General features: G+C 42.0%; 1 protein-coding gene across 4 annotated transcripts in view; it reads left to right on the top strand.

The window, feature by feature from the left end:
* The window catches only part of TCAF1 (TRPM8 channel associated factor 1), a 37149-nt gene extending 11544 nt beyond the window's left edge, over positions 1-25605 (top strand). For all 4 annotated transcript variants that reach the window (XM_036429130.2, XM_036429129.2, XM_036429131.2 and 1 more), the window contains exons 2-9: positions 4017-4648; positions 12314-13308; positions 13579-13676; positions 14688-14901; positions 15190-15429; positions 16230-16567; positions 18710-18960; positions 22613-25605. In XM_036429130.2, coding sequence (XP_036285023.1) covers positions 4029-4648; positions 12314-13308; positions 13579-13676; positions 14688-14901; positions 15190-15429; positions 16230-16567; positions 18710-18960; positions 22613-22622 — 2766 coding nt within the window. In that variant the 5' untranslated portion in view covers positions 4017-4028 and the 3' untranslated portion in view covers positions 22623-25605. The remainder of the gene's footprint in view (positions 1-4016; positions 4649-12313; positions 13309-13578; positions 13677-14687; positions 14902-15189; positions 15430-16229; positions 16568-18709; positions 18961-22612) is intronic.
* The last annotated feature ends 583 nt before the right edge of the window (positions 25606-26188 follow it).

The raw sequence follows: 26188 nt of genomic DNA, 5'->3' as shown, positions 1-26188 counted from the left end.
CTGGAGGAACACAAGAATCAAGTTAAACAATTTATGTAAAGCACTTATAAGAATGCTGGGAACCTGGTTAGCACTGTCTTGTCATTACTACTACAAAAATTATTAGTTCTACTACTATTATTTACATCCACACCAACATGGGTTTGTGTCCTCTATATTACGATGATGTGAAAATTTCACTTAAAATATACCTAGGACATTCTTCTAGGTAGGTACAAAATAGATGTAACTCATTCTTTGTAATAGCTATATGATACTCTAACATGCGTATTATCATGCTTGACTCAAGCATTCTCCCTCTCAAATGTTGTCTTGCCATGTACACAGCACTGGTGTCAGAGTAGGGCTGACCCTGCAGCCTCACTCACGGGGAAACTGGCAAAGAGAAAGGGAGCCCTGGCATACACCCCACTCACCGTGGGTCAGCAGTCCAGCCCGGAATGGAAGAAGGAGGAGGCCTTTCAGCAAAAACCTCCTCTTTTCCCTAGTTCCCTACTTTTCAGATCTCCAAGCCACCCGCCTACCCCTTGTCACTTCGCAGGTATTTCTTCTGGGAACTTGCTCAGAGGACAATCAGAGAGACAAAAATGTGAGCTCCCTGTTCTGGATGTTTGCTGAATAGCAAACCAGAAGTAACATAGTCCCAGAGAGAAGCGGTCTAAGAATTGCGTTTCATGGGGAGTGTATGGGTGGCTGGTGGGGATTGTGTCCCACGGTCGTATGTTGCAGCACAGTGGGCTATGGGGGCACATATGTGGAAAATAAGTGTGGTTTTGGGTTAGAGTTCCTATCTATACCCACAGGAGTCAAAAATAATTCCAAGAAACATTCCTTGTCATTTATCTCAATTTTTAGGTCAGTTTTTGTGAAGCGCATCCTTGTATATATACTTTAATAGAGCTACTCTTATTTCTAAGAAAGGTTAGTAGAAGATGGATCGCTGGTCTAAGGATAGGTACACCTTTGAAACTGATTGCCGCTGTTAGATGGTTGTCAGTTGTTCAGCCCTTTCAGCAGAAGTGACGTCCCCAAAGTCTTTTGGACATTAGACATTATTAGCTGCCTTTGTCTTCTTCACTTTCTTCTACTACCTCCTTTTTTGACAGTATGGGCAACATACATTATATTTTCCTTTGCCTGACCAGTGACATTGAGTATATTTTCATAGACTAATTGGCCATATAAATTCCCTCTTCCATGAATATTTTCTCTTAGGAGAATAGGATTTCAATAGGTAGAAAGATGTGGGAGAGGGAGCAGGATGGGACAGAATGGGAAGAGAACTAAAGTGAAAGCAGGGCATATCCAGGGAAGCTGTGGAGAGACTGTGGCAGGAGATACAGCTGGAAAATTAAGGAGCAGCCAGCCCTGGAAGCCTCACACCCCAGTACTGCTCAGATTTTCCCCTGTGGGCCAAGATGAGGTCGAAGGGTTCTCTTCTGAGAAATAATGGTGGCTTTAGAAGAGTAGAGGTGACAACAGGTAACTGGTGACAGAGAAACTGGATCAGTTTAGTGAAGGAGTGAGGTACTGAGGACCTGAACTAGGTTAGTGGCAGTGTGATTGGGAACTGTTTTTTTAAAAATATATATTTTATTGATTTTTGTACAGAGAGGAAGGGAGAGAGATAGAGAGTTAGAAACATCGATGAGAGAGAGTCATCGATCAGCTGCCTCTTGCACACCCCCTACTGGGGATATGCCTGCAACCAAGGCACATGCCCTTGACCGGAATCGAACCCGGGACCCTTCAATCCCCAAGCCGACGCTCTATCCATTGAGCCAAACCGATCTTGGCTGATTGGGAATTGTGAATGGGGACATTGACAGGATATGGAGCAGGGGCAGGAGGGACACAACTGTGACTGTGGCCTGCTGTCCTGGTTATTTGTGAACACCAGGAGAAGCAGGGAAGGGACAACTTATTAACGAAATGTTTGCTGATTGTATCTTCTAAATAGTTCTCTGGCATAGAGGTTATTCTTTTTAACAACTAGGGACATCAAGCTTGGATAATTACCTAAGAGAAGCTAGTTTGGAGGGAAAAGAATAAATGTAAGACTTCTTTAGTTTTAGAGACTGATGCCAATGTGGCTCTTGCACAGGGGCCTTGAATGGTTTATCTGTTCTTCACCAGTTACATCAGGACCAGGGCCTTTCCATCGAGGAAAGTACCCGTGCCAAGGGCTCATAGAAATACTTGAGAACTCAGCAGAGTATTAATATTGGCTCCAAAATTATGAAAACTATAAAAATCAGAATCAATAAATGCTTAATTAAGTGTTTGTAAAATCTAACATTAGGTTAGATTTTTTGTTTACTTTATAAGAATTTTCTATTATGCACATATTCAGTTTACATTTAACCAAATAATTATAAGAAAGTATACATAGATATGTGTATTTCTATATTTTCATATACACATATAATAAATAATAGAATATTCATAAATATAACAAATAATTTAAAGACACTTAACTATGCAGTTTCCTTTAATCCTCAGGACCACTTTATGTGATAGATCTTATTATCCCTATTTAATGAGTGAGGAAACTAAGTCTGAGATGAGTTGCCTGATTTCCCAGTTAGTAACAGCAAAGCTGAGATTCAGACCCAGACAGCCTAACTCCAGAGCTGAACTTGTAATACCTTGAGAATGAGCCTGTTCTCTGACAAAGGAAATAGAAAAATGGTAAGTGCCAAAGATTAAATCATAAGGAATACCTACATTTTCAGAAGAGGTAAGAGAAGGAAAGGAAGTAAATGGTTCAAGAAGTGGCAGATAATGTGGGCTTGGGTCATAAGGTTAGAGGCGGGGAGAGCCTCAGGAACCAAGAGAGCAGTACTGCCCAGGGCCACTGAGTAGAGTGATCAGTGAGGATGACAAGCCTTGGATGTTCACAGTATGGAAACACATCTGTCCTTGGGGAACTGTTTCAATAAAGTGGATACGGAGGAGGTAAGACTGTATAGTGTCCTTAGTGGGGAGCTCATGTGTAGAAGCCGAGGATTTTTGTAAGTACACATCCACAGACATACACACCTTCCTCCACCTGGACAGGTGCAAGTAAGCATCTGCCATAATTTCATAACTTGCTGCCTTCTGCTTATCTGGTACATGGACTCCAGCCACAGAGGATTTCTGCTTTCCTCTTAGCCCAGCTGTGACTGTGGCCAAAGCACTGTCTCTTGAAGACCCAGACTTTTCAGACTGAAATTCTGGGTTCCCCAAGCTGGGATTAAAAAGATCAATGTGGGAACCAAGTAGGAGTGGGGGTGGGAGGGATAGAAACAGCATGCTGCATCACTGTATTAGTTTCTAGGAGCTGCTGGAACAAATTACCAAAAACTAGGTGGCTTAAACAACAGAACAGTATTCTCTGACAGTTCTGGAGGCTTCTGAATTTTCAGTCTAGGTGTTGGCAAAGTTGTTCTTTCTGGAAGTTCTGAAGAAGAATCTGTCCCATGCCTCTTTCTAGTTCCTGGTGTTTGTCAGCAATCTTTGGCATCCCTTGGCTAGTAGATGTTTCATTCCAGTCCCTGTGTCCTCTTCTCATAGCATTCTCCCCTGTCTATTTGTGTCTCTGTCCAATTTTCCTCATCTTATGGGGACACCAGTCATTAGATTAGAGCCCCCTCAAATCCAGCATGACCTCATCTTAACTTGCTCATATCTGCAAAGACCCTATTTCCAAATAAGGTCACATTCACAGGTTCTGGGGCTTAATACCTAAACATGCTGTATCTCTTTGGGGACACTGTCTTCACTTCTGTTTGTTTCCTTTGGTGACAAAAAAGTATTGCTCCCTTTTAGTTTGACCCCAAGAATTTAAGAGCACAGAGTGCTATGGGGTCTCCTAGATTGGAGACACTGCCACCCCTGGTGAGTGCCTGAGTCATTTCACAATGCCAGACTTACCGGGGTGAAGGAAGAATTGCCTTGGTTAGTGGAGGAATGACCTGATTTGTTTGTTTATCTGTTCTTCACCAAGCTGAATCTTTGCTTTCTTTCTGCAGAAGCCCATAGCCATGGCGACCCCCTCAGCTGCCTTTGAGGCCCTTATGAATGGAGTGACAAGCTGGGATGTCCCTGAAGATGCTGTCCCGTGTGAACTGCTTCTTATTGGAGAGGCTTCCTTCCCAGTGATGCTGAATGACGTGGGCCAGGTCCTCATTGCTGCGTCCTCCTATGGCCGAGGCCGCCTGGTGGTGGTATCCCATGAGGACTACTTGGCGGAAGCCCAGCTCACTACCTTTCTCCTCAATGCAGTGGGGTGGCTTTGTTCTTCCCCTGGGGCTCCCGTAGGTGTACACCCATCCCTGGCACCTCTGGCCAAAATCCTTGAGGGCTCTGGAGTGGAGGCGAAGCTTGAGCCGGAAGTGAAAGACTCCCTGGGGGTTTACTGTATTGATGCCTACAATGAAACCATGACTGAAAAGTTGGTCAAGTTTATGAAACATGGAGGAGGTTTGCTGATTGGAGGCCAAGCCTGGGATTGGGCCAACCAAGGTGATGATGAAAGGGTTCTGTTCACATTCCCTGGGAACCTCGTGACCAGTGTGGCAGGCATTTACTTCACTGACAACAAAGGAGACACAAGTTTCTGTAAAGTGTCTAAGAAGATGCCCAAGATTCCAGTCTTAGTTAGGTGAGTACATTCCCTCAGTGGGGATTGGGCCCAGGTTAAAAAACAGACACTGTATTTGTGCTCAGAAGAGACCATCAGAAGAGAATTTGGCAGGTTCACCATAAATCAACCAGATTTTAAAAATATCCTTAGTCACAAGAAGGGCAGGGTCTCCATTGCAGCTGCCTCCTCAGACCAGACCACTTATCTCTTTGAGGGGAGAAATTTCTTAGTGACCATTATGTCCCTCAGCATCTAGCTTAATAAAACATATTGCTGAATCCTAGAATTGGCATGACAGATCTGGAAAGGTTCATAGAAGAAGGTTGCTTGCAACTGAAATGTGATGAAAAGAAAACGGACAAGAGGGACCCCATAAAACAGTGTAGAGCAGCAGTGGCTAACCGGTAATCAATCCCGGGACCACTGGTGGTCCGTGAGGTCTGAAAGGTTGGCGACTGCTGGTCTAGAAATCAGTGGCAAAGATTTTTAAATGTCTGCCCAGGTGAGATTAGGATGGCAGTGAAAAGCTGAGATAGCAGAAAAGATGGCTCCAGTGATGTATGCTGTATCTAGGAGTTAGGAGAGGATTTTATCTCTGAGGACAAAAGACCTGATGGTGGAAATGAAGGAGGTACATGATGGGTACAGAGACAGCTACACTGAAAGTCTTTGAGAGCACTGCCCTGCCTGTTCTGTTCACACTGTGCTCCCACCCCTCTGACAGTGCTGAACAGAGTAGGTTGGTTGGTGGTCGGTAAACTTGTATTGGATGGATGACTGAAAGAGATTAGAACTTGAAGCCCCAGGAGTAGGAAAGGTGTACCAGGCCACACCCTATATTGTAATTAAAACTCTCAGCAGAGGTATTTCTGACCAATAGGAACAGAGTAAGATGTGATTGGGCAAGGAGGGCACACAGGGTTAGTAGAGAGACAGGGAATGAGTGTCCTGGCATAGAATTCCTATAACACTGCCAGCTCCGTTCTCACATGTGCAATGAGGAGAGACACAGTTATTCAGAGGCATGGTGACTGATTAAATTGTTCAAACTTCAGCTTATCAATGATCTTGATCCAAAGGAATGGGAAGGTAAGACTTGACCATAGTTCTATTTCTTACCAGCTTAATCCCCTTTGTTTCCTTAAAAGATGTATTTCTCTACCAAAACCATGCCTCTTTTTTCTTTAGCTGTGCCTAAGTCATCTCTTGTCATCAGTGATTCTAATTTGGGGCTGGTTGGGTTGTCTGTCTGTGTATGTGTGTGTATATGCCCACGTGTGTTTGCGCATAGGTGAAGACTAACTGTTGAGAAAAAATCTGACTTAATTAGGTTAATATATAGAATCTATTGTGGAATATATGGATTATTATATTGATTATTTATTAGGTAAGATTACATCACACCTTTTGACTCTGGTTATACAGGTAGGTATATGATAGCATCACTTATATGGTAGATGGGTAATTTTTTGATTTGTGTATGAATTGAGAATGACAATAGTGATTTTCCTGAGTGAACTGGCAGAGAAAAGTAAGCAGAAGAAAATAAAAGATACAATGAGTGTGTGTGTGTGTGTGTGTGTGTGTGTGTGTGTGAGAGAGAGAGAGAGAGGGGGGGGGGGTATGAAATAATTATTATAACAATTCATAGTTGATATTAGAGAAAATGAGAAAACAATCCTCTCTCCTTTTCTCCACAGTTTTCTTAATGTTAGCTCTCAAGTGCCCGATGCTGAAATATAAGCATTGAGCTATTTTTCTCCCACCTGGTGTTGTGGGGGGAAAACTATGCATTTTTCAAAATTCATTAAATTGTACACCTATGTTGAGATAATTTTACTTTATGTAAATGAAATTGCAATAAACCTTTAAAAATAGGTTCTTTTAATAGCACTTTGGAAAATAAATAATCAGGATGTAATGAGATTTCTATATAAGGATATGCAATTCAGCATTATTTATAATAGGGAAGAGTGGAATGGCTAAGTAAATTACAAAATTATTAACCAACCACCAGAAATACATGTTTCCAAGAATAGTTAAGGACATGGAAAAAATCTTTTGGGGAACACTACTAAATGAAATGAAATAGGATACTAAACTGTTGTTCAGTATGTTCCTAATTTTGCTAAAAATATATGGCTATATTTAGAAAATATTACATAAGAAAAAGGCCAAAATATCACTAGTGGGTAGATCTTTTGAATCTATATACAATATATAAAAGCCTAAGCGATCATTTGACCATTAACTATGACATGCACTGACCACCAGGGGGCAGATGCTCAATACACAGGCATGGCAACATGGAACAGACTGATAAATCTCAGAGAGAAGTAGGGGGGGTGGTGCTCAGAGAGATTAACCAAAGATCTTATATGCATAATAGAGGCCTGGTGCATGGATAAATGGGGCACATATACAACTCTAAAGATTATATAGAATAAAAAATACTTATGAGCAGAATTCAAAATAGCATGCATAGCAAGATGACAACAATGTATAATTATGAATGAAAGGGGGAAATAATATGTAAAAACGAAAGAGTTGCATTGTGTATTTAAAATGTAATACTTTTAAAAATATATCTTTACAGAGCAGAAGGGAGAGGAAGAAACATCAATGATGAGAGAGTATCATTGAGTGGCTGCCTCCTTCACTCCCCCTACTGAGGATCCAGCCCTCAACCTGGGCATGTGTCCTTGACTGGAATCAAACCCTTCAGTCTGCAGGCTGACACTCTATCCACTGAGCCAAACCAGCTAGGGAAATCCAGCAATATTTACTAGTAAAAAGTAGTTTAAAAGAATATCACATGAAGAATCATGATTCAAAAATATTGGTAATATATATACACACATCACATACAAATATCATACATATATACAACATATTTTATATATAATACCATACACACACACAAATATATATACCATCTTTCTCTATATAAAGCCTAAGCAACCACTATGACCGAATGACAGGATGACCAGCTGGTATTTATGCTGTGCACTGATCCAGACCTTGCTGCTGGGGCCCTGACAGTCCCAAATCTGGTTCACCCACACCCTGGATCCAAAGAGGAGAGAGGAGGAGGCTGATTCCTTGCAGAATCGACCATTGGTTAGCTTGCTGACTGCCTCAAATCTGGTTCACCCGCACTCTGGACCCAGACAGAAGAGAGGAGGGAGACCCATTTCTCGTGGAGTTGGCTGTTGGTTAGCTTGTTGCTGGGGCCAACCTCCCACGGTCCCTCCCCCCAGCAGGCCAGCCCCCCTGATGGCTGGCCAATCTCCCACTGCCCATGGTTGAGCACTTGGATCTCCCTCCACTCCTGTTGTGATAGGTAATACTATACAAAATATATTCAAAGCATCTTAGAAATATTAGATAAGAGAAGACAGCAAGATGTCTCTCTCAGAATTCAAGAAGAAAGATTATTTCCATTGTAAGCCGAGTGAGATTACAATTAAAAGCCCCTGTGGATTTAGTTCCAAAGTGCCTGTCCTCTTATTTATTTTTAAACCCTCATTTGAACATATGAGTGCACATTGACCTTTAACCTTTAATCTCATTACTTGCACATTTCTTACTCAGTTAAATTCTAAACAAAAACTTGTGATTATCACAACCTTCTAAAATTAGAGTTCACGGGTCTTATTAAGATGAGTCAATTTTTAACAGAAGAAGCTCCTACTTTTATGATCAGAAAAAATAAACTATCCTATTTAATAAAGAGGGAATATGTTAATTAGCCCTTACACCATCACAAATATGGCAGCACTCACAGCCAATAAGGAGGGAATATGCTAATTGACTGCCCTGCCCTCAAAGATGGTGGTGCCCACAGCCAATAAGGATGATCTGCGTCTTAGTTGATATTTATAAAAGCGTTTGCTTCTACCACTTGGGGAGCTCCTGTGTTCCTTAATGATTCATATGAAGTATCACCTCCAGACACTGCTCCCTCCTCTCCTATTCTAATATACTAATAGATGCCTCTCTTCCGGGAACCCATAGCAACAGGATGCTCTAGGACTTGCCACAGCTGAGTATTGGTTTACTTATATGTTTCTCCCAGGATTGATTGCATGCTTCTTTCCAGAGGAACTTTCCCTCCCCAACATCACAACATTGTGTTATTGGTTCTGTGGTTGTTTTTAAATTCGGTTTGCCTTAGTATCACTCTGTACTCATGGACCGCCCCCTTCCTCCCCCCCCCCTTTTTTTTTTAAAGAAAGCAAACGTATTATAATTCATTTATAATTGGTATTCTTTGAAGGTCCAATTGTCCCAAATTTGGCAAATAAAAGCCCCACTCAGATGAGCCCTGAGTCCTCTGACACACTCCATCAGTTTTCAATTATTGACACAACAAGATGTTGCAGGTTTACCTGGTCCTCTTCCTGTCCAAAACCTAGATTCAGCCGTTGCTTCAAGGAATCCTGATCCTTTTAGTGGTGAATAGTATTTAGAAACCAAGTTCATCTATGTATGCTCATTGCCATTGTGCTGTCATCATTTCTGGACCCCTAAAAAAACAAAGCCAAGAAATATATAGGTTTTAATCCTGAATCTATACCAATACCCCAAATTTTAATCCAAAACCACAGAATTCTTCTTTTCTTCCACCCACTCCATGTTTGTATCTTCCTCTATCATAGTGAGAACACTGGTTTCCAGCAACGTCATTATGTACTCATTTCCTCAGTCTGTACTGCACACAAAATAACTTACTACTCCCCTACTATTACCAGTAGCAAACTCACTAAGTTCAGGATTTTTTTGTAGTTAGTCCCCAGAATATTCTACATAGAGCATAGAAAATACTCTATTCAAAATTACTTGAATTGTTTTTTCATTTGGTCCTATTTTTGTTTAAAGTGAGTTTTCCACCATATTTGTTGATTCAATTTTAATTTTAGAATATGTAAACTTTAAATAACGTTACAACAGAAGAATGTATATTCTTCTTAAATGCATGTGAAATATTCAGGAAGCAAGACCATATGTTATACCATTAAAATGTCTCAGCAAGATTAAAAGGATTTAAATCATGCATTGTATGCCCTGACCACAATGGCATTAAGTTAGAAATCAATAGCATAAAAATATTTGTAAGTTAAAAAACACGAATACTCTGTAAGTCAAAGAAGAAATTACAAAGGGTATTAGAGAATATTTTGAACTGAATAAAAATGAAAACACAGCATGCCAGAATTTATGGGATGCAGTTAAAGCAGTGCTTAGAGAGAAATTTAAATGCTTTTATTAGAAAAGTGAAAAATTTAAACTCAGTGGCCTAAGTTTCCATACCAAAAAGCTAAAAAAAAAGAAAAAAAGGAAAATCAAATTAAACCCAAAATATGTGGAAGAAATAAGATAATCAAAATAAAAGCAAAAATCAATGAAATAGAAAATAGAAATACAATAAAGGAAACAAAACCAAAAGCTGATTTGTAGGGGAAAAAAGCATGATAAATTTCTAGGTATACTGGTTAGGACAATAACAGAGATAACACAAATTATAAATTCTAAGGATGGAATAAAGGACATTAATACAGATATTAAAAGGATAATAAGGAAATATAACAACTTTATGCCAATAAATTTGACAACTTGGATGAAATGGGCAAATTTCCTAATAGACAAAAACTATTAAAATTGACAAAAGAGTTGAACTGTAATTAAAAACGTTTCAATACTAAATTCAATGTGGTAGCTTTGATTGGATCCTAGAAAACATTAGTGGTAAAACTGGTAAAATTTGTCTAAAGTCTAGACTTTAGGTATCAGTATTTTACCAACATTAACTTCCTAGTTTTGATAAATGTACTATCTATATATACTAATAAAAGCACAATATGCCAATTAGACAGAAATGCTAATGGATAAATTTAACAAAATATGTTTCTGTACCTGTATGTTGAAAACTACTAAACATTATTGAGACAAATTTAATAAAACCTAAAGAAATGGAAAAATATGCCATGTTAATGTATTAGAATACTCAATATTTTAAACCACATGTGTCAAACACAAGGCCCGCGGGCCAAATCCGTCCCACCAGGCCTTGCAATGTAGCCTGCACCATGCTGTCATCACTGCACTCCGCTGCGTTTCCATCACAATGACAGTTTATGACTGTTCAGTAAACCATTCGGCCCGCGATTTAGGCTGGATTTTAGATTTTGGCCCCTTCTCTGATTGAGTTCAACACCCCTATTTTAAACTATGGTGGTTTTGGCATAAGGATAGATATACAGATGAATGAAACAGACTAGATATTTAAAAAATAGACCCATAGTTTTATGCTCAATTATTTTTTGGCAAGGTGCTAAGAATCTTTTCTACAGATGGTTGAGGGGAAAAATAAATCTTGAAATGTATCCCACTCCATACATAATAATAATTAAAAATGAATTTAGACTAAATGCAGAAGCTAGAATTCACTGTTTTTCAGTGTTTCCTTGCAGCTTCCTTCTGACCATACAGTTGCCACAGCCTTACCTATCATAAGTGATATAACCAGCTCTGGATCTCAGCTTATAGAGGTCACTCTGCCCCCATATTCCCTAATAATCCCATAGGCTGCATCTCCATTTTGGGCAGGAATAGATGGTGCTCTGAAAAAACATATAGCATGGATATGCAGCAGTCCTGTGGGCTGGCAATTAATGGGTGAAGAGCTGGAGTAGCAGTCAGTCTTCTTGGGTTCAGGTAACAGGAGGATCTCACTAGAATTTAGACCAGTCAGCTCCCCTGGCCCACATCTATATACTATATATAAAAGGCTAATATACAAAGTGTCCCCTCTGGAGTTCGACCAGGAGACTGTGAGTTCAATCCCTCACTATGACATGTGCTGATCACCAGGGAGTGGTGCGGAATGAAGGAAGGCCCCAGCCGGCAGCCATAAGGAAGACCCCAATTGGCCGGGATCACCAGCCAGGCCTACGGACCCTTCCCATGCACGAATTTCATGCAATGGGCCTCTAGTTTTGAGATAATAGTGATTCTAACAGCACCATTAACTCAGCTGTCCATTGAGAGTTTTTTTGCAGAAAATTAATAGCATGAAATTTATAAACAAAACTCCTTATAAGGATGAAAAGATGTTTTCTAGTCAGTTCTCTCTTTTTGTTTTTGTTTTTTTGTTTAATATATTTTTATTGACTTCAGAAAGGAAGGGAAAGAGAAAGAGAGATAGAAACATCAATAATGAGAGAGAATTATTGATCGTCTACATCCTGCACATCACCCACCAGGGATGGAACCTGAAACACGAACATGTGCCCTGACCAGGAATGGAACCCTGACCTGGTTCATAGGTTGACACTCAACCAGGCCATTTCTACATATAATGCTTAAAGGGCACTTTTAACACGTAAATCCAGAATATTTCACATATAGTGCTGGGTAAACACAGCAAGGCTTTCTTCAAGATTTCCTTTGGAGAGTTTGTACCTAGAGATTAAGCAGAGCAGAATTATTGCTGAGTCCCTCTGTCATCCCTCAAAGGAGTCTCCATACCAGTGAGGTCAGATCTGCCCACTAGATTCTCTGGCTCTCCTGGAAGAACTAAGAATGATATTAATAAAGCTGACTCTTGCTATATATGCCAGGAGTTGTTCCAGAGCTATCTGCAGAGCCTCTCCTTTAAGAGAACACCTGTCTCTTTTGCAGTTGTGAAGACGATCTCTCCGAGGACAGAGAGGAGCTTCTGCACGGGATTTCTGAGCTGGACATCAGCAACTCGGATTGTTTCCCATCCCAGCTGCTAGTGCATGGCGCTTTAGCCTTTCCCCTGGGGTTAGATTCCTACCACGGCTGTGTTATAGCGGCTGCTCGCTATGGCCGGGGCCGGGTGGTAGTGATGGGCCACAAGGTATTATTCACTGTGGGTAAACTGGGCCCCTTTCTGCTCAATGCCGTGCGCTGGCTTGATGCGGGCCGCCGAGGCAAGATCGTGGTGCAGACGGAACTAAGGACAATGAGCGGCCTGCTTGCAGTGGGGGGCATAGATACCAGCATTGAGCCCAATCTAACCAGTGATGCGAGTGTCTATTGCTTTGAGCCCACCAGTGATGTAGGAGTCAAGGAGCTGCAGGAATTTGTAGCTGAGGGTGGGGGCCTGTTTGTTGCAGCCCAAGCCTGGTGGTGGGCCTTCAAGAACCCCGGAGTGTCCCCTCTGGCTCGGTTCCCAGGGAACCTCCTGCTCAACGCCCTTGGCATCAGTATCACAAGCCAAAGCCTCAATCCAGGGCCCTTTCGTACTCCAAAATCGGGGATAAGGACCTATCACTTCCGCTCCACTTTGGCTGAGTTCCAGGTTATAATGGGCAGGAAGAGAGGGAATGTGGAAAAGGGATGGCTGGCAAAGCTGGGGCCAGATGGTGCAGCTTTCCTGCAGATCCCCGCAGAAGAGATCCCTGCCTATATGTCTGTACATCGGCTCCTCAGGAAGCTGCTGAGTCGATACCGGCTCCCAGTGGCGACCCGAGAAAACCCAGTCATCAATGACTGCTGCAGGGGTGCTATGCTCTCCCTGGCCACTGGTCTGGCCCACTCTGGGAGTGACCTCTCTCTGTTAGTCCCAGAAATTGAAGACATGTACAGCAGCTCCTATCTGCGCCCCTCTGACTCTCCTATCACCGTTCAGGTCAACTGCAACAATCCAGGTATGGAATTAGGGGTGGGAGCTCAAGGTTGGGGGACTGAGACATGATGACTTAGCTCACTTCAGGGACCTGATCACCTCCAGAAGGCCATCTTCACCCTTTGCCATGCACTTTTAAGGAGATAGGGATTAGGAATTTAGTAATGTTTGTAAGAGTTGAGTCAGGGCAGCATAGATAGGAAAGATGTACAGAGTTCATGAAGGGCTGTGGAGATTCTGGGTGGAGATGGGATTATGGAGAGGGAGTAAAATCCTTCCGTGCTTTTGACAGGCACCCGATATTGCTGGATGAGCACTGGGCTGTACATACCTGGAAGGCAAATTATAGAGGTCTCACTGCCTGAAGCTGCTGCTTCTGCTGACCTGAAGGTAAGGCCATATCCTACCTCCCCAGAAAGCATGGAGCCCAAATATTCTTGCTTTCACAGTTGGCATCTTGATCCTCATAAAAACTCTATTGGCAATATGGGACATGTACTTTTACCCCCATTTTAAGGATGAGGCAACTAACATGCAGAACAGTTAAGTGATTGATTGAAATGTATAGACCTGATATATTTCAGAGCTAGGGCTCAAACCTAATCACCTCCTCACCCTGAAGTTTTGTGCATTTCACTGATACCGTAGAGCAGGGTAATAGGAACAGTGCCATGTGGAAGGTGCCCTAGCACCCAGTGGTATTCAGTAAACTTTAGTTCACTTCCGTCTCCATATGCATCTCCCTCTGTAGCACGAGGCCTTTCTGACTCCAGTTTCTTCCTGGGATACCAAAGACTGTTCCTTGCTATCCCTAGACTTTCTCAGCTCTTGCACATACACATACCCTAGTCACATATTAAGTTGCGGTACGGCTCTTTTTCCCTTGATGGTCTCTGTGACAGGACTTATTCTGTACCTGCATTTATCCTAGAATTTGATTAGCATAAACCCAAGAAAACAATTCTAGGACTCCACCAAGGACAAGGGTCACTCCATTGGCTCTGGAAGGGGGGTCTTATAGATTGGAACTGAGTCAATCCTCTACCACATCAGCCTGTCACACTAGTTGCCACTGGGCCTCCTCTGCAGTCAGCAAAAGGCTATATCCCTTCCATCCCATTGCCAATACTAGCGTCCCCATTGTGGAACACTTGGTGCCCCTCGCATCAGCATCTCAGCATCACCTTAGAGCTGTTTTGACTCCCCTAGGAGGATATTTTCACACCATTTAGTCCATACCACCTAAAGAATGTTGCAATTCCATAGGTTTAGCACACACGGTTCATGGACATGGGGTCATATAGTCTGGTGCCCTTCCTGTCCTCACCTCATGGGCTTTATCATCTTCCACCGCATGCACCTGAGGTGACTCTGGGGGCGGGGGGAATATCTCTGTTCCAGGTACAGATTGGCTGCCACACAGATGACCTGACCAGGGCCAGCAAGTTGTTCCGAGGCCCACTGGTAATCAACCGGTGCTGCTTGGACAAGCCCACAAAATCAATCACCTGCCTCTGGGGCGGCCTCCTCTACATCATCGTGCCTCAGAACAGCAAGCTGGGTTCTGTGCCCATCACTGTGAAGGGGGCTGTGCATGCTCCATTCTACAAGTTAGGTGAGTGTGGGCTATGAAGTGAACCCTGGGGACAGGAGAGTTGGGAGTGAGGAGGACAGTGGGACTGTTTGGTACAGGAAGAGAAAGGTTCAGATTGGAGGAAAGAAGAAAGGTAAGCCTCCTTAAATTCAGCTTTGGGGCCAAGGAGATAGACCAACCCACATGCATGGGGTGCCATAGAAGAAGGATGGAGATGGCCTTGGTGTTCTCCTCCTGGGTTTCAAGTGAGGTGTTTTAACCTAAGGGATTTGGAAAAGGGCATTTCAACGCCATGGCCTCTCTTCTCAGGGGAGACAACCCTGGAGGATTGGAAGAAGTGTCTCCAGGAGAATCCAGGTCCCTGGGGAGAGCTGGCTACGGACAACATCATCCTGACAGTGCCAACTGCCAACCTTCGCACACTGGATAATCCTGAGCCGGTGCTTCGCCTCTGGGATGAGGTGATGCAGGCTGTGGCAAGGCTGGGGGCCGAGCCCTTCCCCTTGCGTCTGCCTCAGAGGATTGTTGCTGATGTGCAGATTTCAGTAGGTGGGTGCCCTGTTCCCAGTAGCCCTGTGGGACTTCTTTCTCCCAAAGGCCATGCATTGGGCAGCCAGCAGAGTAAACAAGCTTTTCTAGCAAGACAAACAAGATGTAATCCTTGCTAAATGAAAAGGAAAAAATGTGTATTAAAAAAAAAATAGACTCAGTGACTTTCACAAAATTTGGAAACAACCTACAATGTACAACAATTATGGAATGGATAATTAATAAATTGTGTGTAACCTCCATAGATATTGAGGAAGACGTTTAAAGTGGTATTTTGATGGTGTTTTACCAGTGGGCCAGGAGGCCTAAAAAATTTGGGGTGGGAAGGGGGGCGTCTATAGAAATTAAATAAGCATGGACATTATTCTAGACTAGATTTTTTTGGCTTACAATCACTATACAATAATATTAATGTGGGCAACTCCACATCTAAATAACAAAAAGGGAACACCCTCAATGAATCCTTAATTTTGAGAAAAGAGTACAATGACACAGGTTCCCAGGGATAGGACACTCTCATAAACATAGAATTCTTGAGTAGTAACATGAACAGTGATTTGGGACCTGCATCACCTCCCATAAGCACATGCTCTCAGGTCAGAGTGAGGATGAGGGATTATTACAGAGTGAGAGGATAAGGAGGAAAGCCCAGGAGGATCTGGATTTGGATTGACTTTCTGAGCAGTACGGGGTTCTGGAAGTCATCAGGGTTACTAAGTATTTTGGGAGATTCAAAACAGAGAACTTTGTAAGATATGTGGGGAGCGCTCTAACCCTCCACCTCCCTCCTCTATTTTCAGGCTGGATGCATGCGGGGTACCCCATCATGTGCCACCTGGAGTCAGTGCAGGAGCTCATCAATGAGAAACTCATCAGAACCAAGGGGCTATGGGGCCCTGTCCATGAGCTCGGCCGCAACCAGCAGCGGCAGGAGTGGGAATTCCCACCACACACCACCGAGGCCACCTGCAACCTGTGGTGTGTTTATGTGCACGAAACGGTCTTGGGCATTCCTCGAGGCCGCGCCAATATTGCCCTGTGGCCCCCAGTACGGGAGAAAAGAGTCAGAATCTACCTGAGCAAGGGTCCCAATCTGAAAAACTGGAATGCGTGGACAGCACTGGAAACATATTTACAGGTATATTAGGCAAAAAGGGCGAGTGATGGGAACCCCTTATTCTGGGGATACCAGAGCATCATTATTAGGTGATGTTCACGTAACCCAGAAGACCTCCCACTACACCTGCCTCCCATGTTAGGCCTCAGGAGACCCTGACAAAGCCCAATTGTGACAGTCCTATTAGATGAGGCCTCTCAGTATATCATTTTGCATGATCCTAAGTAGAGTTACAGTAACCGCCTTAGCCCCACCCTCACCCTATGAACTTGAAGAGATGCATGAGAATAGACAGGAAGCACTGAAAGAGGTGAAAACATGGTAGAGGCATGTGTATTGCTATAACAGTTACTATCACAGGCTTTAGATCCAGACATAACTGAGATTGACACCAAACTCTTCTATTTAATAGCTATCTATAACCAAACAACCTCCCCACACACACACACACAAAAAAAAATATGGGATAGGACCTATTTTTTTCCTCAGATGAGTATACCATCTTTTCAATATGACTTGGCTGTGCCTGTTTCCACCTTATAGGCAATACAAGATTTCTCCCTGGCCTGGACATGGAGGTTGTCTTTGCCTTGAATTATCATTCAAACACCCCAGCTCTGCCCCTGAGTCCCTGGATTAGTTCCCAGTTCATTGTGGAGAGTTTTATCACCTTGGATTCTGGAACTTAATCCCAGACCAGTCAGACTGTAATCTGGTTTGTCCACCTGCTCCAGTTTCTCTGTGTTTATTCTGATGGCCTTGAGAATGACAGTGAAACTGCCTGGGGGACTGTGCTTAAACTTGTTATTAGGGCCACTTCACCCCAGGGACAGAAGTTCCTCATCTGTGAAATGAAGTTGAGGTTGTTCTAGGGAATTGCTAACATCTCTTTTCATGCTAAAGCTCTATAACCCAGCCCAACATGGGCTATTTCCAATGGCCTTAGGATGGGTGCCTTTCTGAAATGATACTCTTAACTCTAGCTACCTAGAAAATATATATATATATATATATATATATATATATAGTATCCTGCTTCTACAGAGTCACTTTTCTCCTCCAAAGGCCATTTAGTTGCCTTGTAAATTGACAAAGACCTATGATTAATGAGGATTATGTCAGGACTAGAGGCCCAGTGCATGAAATTCATGCACTGGAAGGGAGTGTCCCTCAGCCCAGCCTCCACCCTCCAATCGGGGACATCCCTCTCACAATCTAGGACTGTTGGCTCCCAACCACTCACCTGCCTACCTGCCAGATTTCCCCTAATCGCTTCTGCCTGCTAGCCTGATCACCCCCTAACAATTCCCCTGCCAGCCTGGTCCTCCCAACTGTCCTCCCCTGTTGGCCCAGTCACCCCCAACTGCCCTCCCCTGCCAGCCCGGTTGCCTCTAACTGTCCTTCCCTACAGGCCTGATAGTCCCAACTACCCTCCCCTGCAAGTCTCGTTGCCCCTAACTGCCCTCTGCTGGTCTGATCACCCACAACTGTCCTCCCCTGCTGGTGATCTTGTGACCACATGAGGGCGGCCACCTTGTGCGAGGGTGTGGTAGTCAATTTGCATATTACCTCTTTATTATATAGGATAGGAGTTCCCAAAAAATTGGGTTTAACTTTGCAACTATGAAAGATATAAGGATTTTTTTCCCCATGCCAGCCCATTTTAAAGTTTTATATGATATCCTAGTGAGATATTACATGATCTAGTGAAATATATGACTAATGATAGATTTAACTGCCTCAGCCCCACAAGCACACCACACAATAATTTATTAAGTATCTATTTTGTGCTGAGCATTGTGCTAGCTGAGAGGCCCCTTTTTTTATTTCAGAGAAAGAGAGAGAAACATGAATTATTTGCTTCCTGGACACCCCCTGCTGGGGATCAAGCCCACAACCAGGGAATATGCCCTGATCAAGCATTGAACTGACCACCTTCTGGTGCTTGGGTCAACACTCAATCACTGAGCCACACTGGCCAGGCGAGAGGCCCATCTTAAGATTCGAATATGAGAGAGTAGGGAATGAAGTCATCAGGTAAAACAGGAAAGAGGGTCTGTCATAGCCATGCAATTAGTGTTGAAGGGGTTCAATGCAGTAAATTCATTTGTCAGGGTGTTTGTAGACTACCTGTCTCAACCTGCCTCATCCTTCTCTTTTCAGCTCCAGGAAGCCTTTGGTTGGGAGCCCTTCATCCGTCTCTTCACTGAGTACCGTAACCAGACCAACTTGCCCACTGACAATGTTGACAAGATGAATTTGTGGGTGAAGATGTTCTCCCACCAAGTGCAGAAGAATCTGGCTCCCTTCTTTGAGGCCTGGGCCTGGCCGATCCAGAAGGAATTGGCTACAAGCCTGGCCTATCTGCCTGAATGGAAGGAAAATATTATGAAGTTGTACCTCCTCACACAGATGTAAGGAGTGCCCAGCAAGGTGGCAGATAGGGAGGTGTGGGGAGGTAGACAGAGACAAGGATTCACTCCTCAACCTCTGTGTCTTAGGGCTCTAGCCTTGTCCTCTGGGCTCACTGCCCTGGTTCTCTCTCTAGAAAGTGGGTTAAAAACACAGTAAGAAAGTGGAATCAGAATTTTTCAGGGGCAAGGCCTTCTGTTTATGAGTCTTGTTCCATAGCTCTCTGCTATCAAATTCACTCCTGACCCTAATTGGGCCAGTTCTGAGAGCTTTGGTCCCTATGTCTATGCTAGCCCTTGGTTCACCATCACGGCCCACAGCCCATAGAGAGTAGTTCTCAGCCTGGCATCCTGACGACCCACTGTATTTTATTTCTAATGAGTTATTCCAAAAACCCTGACCACAGAACCCAAATGAAATACAAATTTATCATGATTTTCATAGCTCCCTGAGGTCTCATATATTTTGTGTATTGGGTAGTTTTCAAAAAGCGTGAAAAGTAATCTGGAGAAATAGAATCCATAGCTAGGGTTAGCTCTTAGGAAAGTTGTTTTATTTTGGTATTCTTATTTCTTTGTGTATATAGTGAGGATAAAAATTCCTACCTCCCCCACCCCCCCGGGGGTTGTCATAGAGACTCAGTAATTCTGAAGAGGTTTGTGAATACAGTGCATGCTGTCCAAGGGATTGCTTGATTTTGGGTTGGTTCACATAGTAGTAAGCTGACTACTTCTCGTAGCCTAGAGATTAAGATCATCATCTCTCACAGTTGACTCCACTGCCTCCAAAATCCTGATTCTCTCACCTGGTAATTTTATGACTCTGGGCAAGTTCCTTAATTTCTCTGTCACTCAATTTCCTCATCTCTAAAATGGAATTGATTTCATAGGATTATTGTGAGGATTAAATTTTAGTGCCTCTAAAAGTGATAAGAACAGTTAGCTGGCCATTAGTAAGTATAGAGAAAATGTCAATTGCCATTATTATTATCTAACGAGAGGCCCAGTGAATAAAATTCATGCACTGGGTGGGGTGGGAGGTGTGTGTCCCTCAGCCCAGTCTGCACCATCTCCAATGTGGGACCCCTCAGGGGACATCCCTCTCACAATCTGGGCTGCTGGCTCCTAACCACTTGCCTGCCTACCTGCCCCTAACTGCTTCTGCCTGCCAGCTTGATCACCCCCTAACCACTCCCCTGCCAGCTTGATCGATGCCTAATTGCTTCCCTGCCAGCCCAACCAACCCCAACTGCCCTCCCCTGCCAGCCCAGTTGTCTCCAACTGCCCTACCCTGCTGGCCTGGTCCCTCCCAACTGCCCTCCCATGCCAGCCTGGTCCCCCCACCCCCCACTGCCCTCCCATGCCAGCCTGGTCATCCCTAACTGCTCTCTCCTGCTGGCCTGGTCACCCCTAACTGCCCTCCCCTGCCAGCCAGGTTACCCTTAACTACCCTCCCCTGCTGGCCTGGTTGCCTCTAACTGCCCTCCCCTGCTGGCCATCTTGTGGTGGCTATCTTGTACCTTGGGGGCAGCCATCTTATGTGAGAGTGTAATGGTCAATTTGCATATTACTTCTTTATTATATAAAATTAACTCACTATCATTATGGACTTCACTTATAGATGGCTTTTACAAATTCAGTGTAATTAATCCTGTGCCCTCCTACACTTCCTACATCAACCTCTGGGAGGAGTCTGGCAGGTTGCTTTATGATCTAAAGAAAGGGCTCTAAATTTACAGGGTTTTACAAGCTACTTAGGGTTTTGGTCTCTTTACTCAGTTCCATCGTTTAGGTAGAATTCCATCTTTGATTAAGTAAAGAGTGAAAGTTACTTATAAATTCAGGAAAATTCCAGGAAGATGCTTGTCTTTATCAAACAATGGGCAACTGGCTCAGTGTTGGTGTTTATATTTCCATAGTGACACAGATTTCTATCATTGTCAAGAGTTACTTACTACGGTAGTTGGGCTGATAAAGTTCACATAATATAGAAATATTTACTTTGGAACAAAAGAACTAGAAATAACCAACTCGAATTTCACTTGATTACAGCACATTAAAAGATTTTCTTAAATGTTCTTCTAAACATATTCAGAAACCTCCCATTTCTTTGTAGTTTCAACTAGAGTTGAGGATATAGGATTAATGTTGTGTACATCCATCCAGTTTTCTTTTAGCTCACTTCTTTTTATTTACTTATTTTAATACACCATTTTATTTGCTTTATTGAAAAATGGGTGGATGCACGAATAATAAGATTTGACCTAGATGTTTTTCTTTGGATATTTTAAAATAAATTTTTATTGATTTCAGAGGGAAAGGGAGATGGAGAGAAAGAGACAAACATCAATGATGAGAGAGAATCATTGATCAGCTGCCTCCTGCACATCCCCTACTGGGGATCGAGCTGCAATCCAGGCATGTGTCCTTGATTGGAATCGAACCAGAGACTCTTCAGTCTGCAGGCCAATGCTCTACCCACTGAGCCAAACCAGCAAGGTCTGGATTTTTTATTATGTCCTTTCTCAATCATAGAAATATTTTCTCTTATTTCATGAACATCTTTCATCTAGGTGCTTTAAACATAGATGTTGAATGTCCATTCAACCTTTAAAATAATTGCTATCAACCCCTGACAGTAGTTAGAGCATTGGCCTGCAGACCAATGGGTCAAATATTCAATTCCTGGTCAAGGGCATGTACCTCAGTTGCAGGCTCGATTCCTGGCCTTGGTCTGGACACGCACAGGAGACAACCAATCGATGTGTCTCTCTCACATCAATGTTCCTCTCCCTCTCCTTTTCTCTCTCTCTCCTTCTCTGTGTCTCCTTCTTCCTTCCCCTCCTCCCTCCCTCCCCCCCCCCTCTCTCTCTCTCTCTCTCTCTCTCAAAAACATAAATAAATAAATCCTCACAGTAATCTTATAAGATGGAAATTTACCAATCCTTTTTTAGGAGTGAGCAAACTGAATTTCATGGAGGGCAAGTGAAGTACATAAGGCTACACTGCCAACAAGTGATAGAGCTGGGATTTGAACCTGGGCATTCTTATTACAGTGGGTGTTAGTAACTACACTGCTTTGAATAACAAAATAAATGTTTAAATAAAGAAACCAACCAGAAAATAGATCTTTATGTCCCTACTTGCCAGAACTTTGGCTGCTTGTACTTGCTCCTCATCTAATTTTATAAGAAGAAAAAATACCTTTGTTTATCTCAAATTCCAGTTTAAAGGAAGGATTTGAGGTAGGCTCCTGGAGTGCTTCCCAATAGACAAAGATGGGATGATCCCTTTAGTGTCATCCAACTCTTTTTAGATTTCAGGTTATTCAGGTTTCAGTCCTTCCCTCTAGGGCACCATGAAAGCATTTATTAGCTTACTGGATTTTGAATAATGGGTTATTTTGATAAAGTGCCTGATTTCCCAAAGTCCCAGACATTGCATGTTCTCAGAAAGTAAATTAGATCCTCAGTTATTTAGAATAATATTTTTATCTATTCTTCCCCTCTTTAATCCATTTTCATCAGTACAGCCTTGGGGATGTCTTAAAAATGCAGAACTATCCATACCACCTCCTTATTTAAAAGCTTCCAGTGCTACTTTGAATTTAAGATGATACAGTGAACATACAAGTTTACCTCTCCTCCCTCTACAGGCCCCACTGAAATTGAAGTGAAAGAAAACTGGAAGGCTTTTGGTTATGAATGAAGCAGACCTCAACACATTTCTGGAAGAGAGAAAGTGGATGAAGCATGAAAAAAGAATGAAAGAGAAGGTACCTTTCAGACAGAATATAAGCTGATCTGAGTAACATAACCACAGAGAGGCTTGGGCACCTGAAAAGTCTATCTCATAAAGAATTATACCAGTTGTAAAATTGAACCCCATCACATTCTACCCTATCCCTTGTGTATAGAATATAGTCAACTATTGGTACCAGTGAGAACTCTGTTGTTGCTGTTATTGTTGTTGTTATTGTTGTTTATATAAAGGAATTGAATAAATTTCCTGAGAGAGGTAGAAGTTGGTGCGTCAGAATGAAATTTCTCTTTTTGTGGAAATAAGTGATCCCTTAGCCTACCAGCTAATTCTTTATTGACTACTGAAACCCCCCTACTTAAGTAACCAAGTGTTTCCAGTCATAGAAGAAGCTTACTGGAAAAACAGACCAAACCATACAATGGCAGAGGAAACCCATATCAACTCCTATAAAAGGCAACAGTTATATTGATGCTTAAGTGCAAATGGTCAGCTAGGAATTCCCAGACATTGAGCATTGGGGTGATGGTGGGGTGGGAAAGTGGGAGGGAGGGCCAAGGGAGACGAGATGTATATAAGAAAAAATTACTAATTGGAAGCAGGAGATTGGAAAACTGCACCCAATTCTGGAGGAAACAAAGTCAACATTGAAAAAGTTACTTTAAAATCTAGTTATATCTTCAGAGAGATCTGAGGTGTATTTGTAAGATGAAAACAGGATGTTACAATGAAAGGAAAAACTCTGAGAATAAGGAGAGCCCTTCAAAAATGAAATATTGTCAAAATACCCTGTAGACAAGCTAGAAAAAAGTTGATGTAATCTCCCTAGATATGGAGCAAAAATAAATAGCATAAACTATGAAGAAAGGAAAGATCTAACCATTAGTGTGTGTGTGTTTTAAGAGAAAACAGAAAATATAGGCAAAGAAAAAAAATAATTGAAGAACAGAAAGAACTAAGTCTCCAGATTCAGGGGGATCTAATAAAACCTATACCAAGACACAATTATGTGAAATTTTGGAATATTAAGAATAGAGAGAAGACATTAAAACTGCCCAGAGAGAAAATAAAATTGGGTCATCATAATTAGCTTAGCCAAAAAGGTATGAGAAATAGACTAGGCAGCAGATTTTTCATCAGCAACACTAAAAGCTAGAAGCTGCCCTAACCAGTTTGGCTCAGTGGATAGAGCGTTGGCCTGAAGGCTGAAGGATCCCAGGTTTGATTCTGGTCAAGGGCATGTACCTTGGTTGTGGGCACATCCCCTGTAGGGATTGTGCAAGAGGCAATGCTTCTCTCTCATTGATGTTTCTAACTCTCTATCCCTCTCCCTTCCTCTCTGTAAAAATCAATAAAATATATTAATAATAAAAAAAGCTATAAGCCAATGGAACAATGTCTCCACATACCTTATGAAAAATTTTGTACCCCGAATTCCATAGCAAGCCAAGCTGTTGAGTCATTTTCTGACATGCAAGTTTTCAGAAAGTCTACCTTCTCTGCACCCTTACTGAAGAAATACCTTGAGGAAGTTCTCCAGCAAAATGAGGATGAGAACCAAGAAAGAAGAAGAAATAGAATCTAGTAAACAATGGACCTCACCCAGGAAGGATGTGTCACTCTAGAATGACAGTTATCCAATAGGATCTCTCACTCTAGAGGAGGGGTAGAGAACCATTTTTCTGCCAAGGGCCATTTGGATATTTATAACATCATTCTTAGGCCAGACAAAATGATCAACCTAAAAATTAGCTTGCTATATTTGGTCAAACATTTAATTAACTCATCCCTAATGCCTTGGCAGGGCCAGACCAAATGATTTTTTGGGCCTTATGTGGCCCGAGGGCTGGATGTTCCCCACCCCTGCTCTAGAGTAACTGTTATCCAACAGGATGTCTCATTCTAGAGTGATAGTCAGTTATCTAGCACACAGACCCCATTCAGATGAGAGTATAGTCTCAAGCTCTCTTGGAAGAATATTCATTTTGTGCCAAGGATAGTATCACTGAGAAGCTACAATGTTTGAGAGTATTGAGTACATACATTCGTTAGTCAACAAAAAAGAAAACAAAACAAAAATATGTCAAGAAATTTAAGTCCATTTCTGAAATAACAACAACAAAAATATCATGGAATATAAGAAGAGACTCAATTTGACATTGGCGGTGAGTATATTTCCTTTCAAATAACACAGGCATGATATTGGATGTGTATGAAAGAAAATGTCCTAGCTTCTGTGTGGCTTTCAGTAAACAGTATTTATATAGCCAAATAATATAGATGCTTTTTATAGGTTCTGATCAGCCTATAGGCAAAACATGAAAGGCTTCATTTTTTTATTCAGAAATGAAATTGAAATTAACCCTGACAAGGTACAGAAAAAAAGAGATCAGAAAGAGGTTGAAAACTGGCTGTGGGAAAAGAGGTGGAAGGAAGAGTAGGGCTACTCATATATTTAAAGTGGGGATGGAAAAAGAGTCTACAGTTAATGAAACAAGAACTGGAGGATTGGTATGTTGTTCAAAACTATAAATTAAACCATTAGAAGCATTAAAATGATAATTATAAAAAATTTGTGGAAAGATAAGCAAAGGACAAGTGGGGATAGTGTAAGTTAAATCCTTATCTTTTGTAATGGTGTATTATTAAATATTGTCTAAAGTTAGTAAATCAAGAAATTATTGTTCAAGCATTATTTAATGTTAAAAAGTTAGAATATCTAAAAATAGAAATTGTTACATGCATTGCCTCTAGGGAAAGGGAATAGGGTTAAAAAGGGTGGGGTGGGGTACTGTGTTTTTCATTTCAAGTCCTCTGTACTATTATATTTAATTTTTTACCTCGTGCATGTATTACTTTGAAAATTTGTTAATAAACTCAAATAAAAATTCTTAAGTGACTTCATATCGACTAAGCTATAATCCAACCAAAACCCTATCTGATCCTAACATCATGATAGGAGCTGTTGACCTCAAAAAAACACAACTTTTGAGTATCTGTCCTCAAACTTCCAAATCAAGTCACACTTCACAGTATATTCTGCAGCTTCTCTCTGAAATTTCTCTATGACTAAGGATAAAGAGGGGCTCATCTCAATGGTTGCTATGGTCTCTGCCAAAGATAATGAATGGAGACATAACTCTGTATTTTTATAAACTAAGTTCTGAGCCCCTGGCAATGGCCTGATGGATCTAGTAACAAGTAAAATTTGGGATCAAATTCAATGGGGAAAATTTATCTGGAAACGATTTAATAAATTTGAATAGCAATGAAAGTTTTAGTCTTACATTTTGATGTTTAGAATAGTGGGAAATAAACTCAGTTACTCTTGGCTTCTCATTTCATATCCTCCCTACTCTCCTCCCTCTGCAAGATGACTGATGTTTATGTGACCTCAGTTAAAATTTAAAAACTTTGGATCACAATTCTCAATGATAATGGAAAACCTTGAAAGGAAGACCTTAATGTCACA

The sequence above is a fragment of the Pipistrellus kuhlii genome, unplaced genomic scaffold (genome assembly GCF_014108245.1).
Source record: "Pipistrellus kuhlii isolate mPipKuh1 unplaced genomic scaffold, mPipKuh1.p scaffold_m20_p_10, whole genome shotgun sequence".
Taxonomy (NCBI): Eukaryota; Metazoa; Chordata; class Mammalia; order Chiroptera; family Vespertilionidae; genus Pipistrellus; species Pipistrellus kuhlii.
This window is presented reverse-complemented; position numbering and strand designations above follow the sequence as displayed.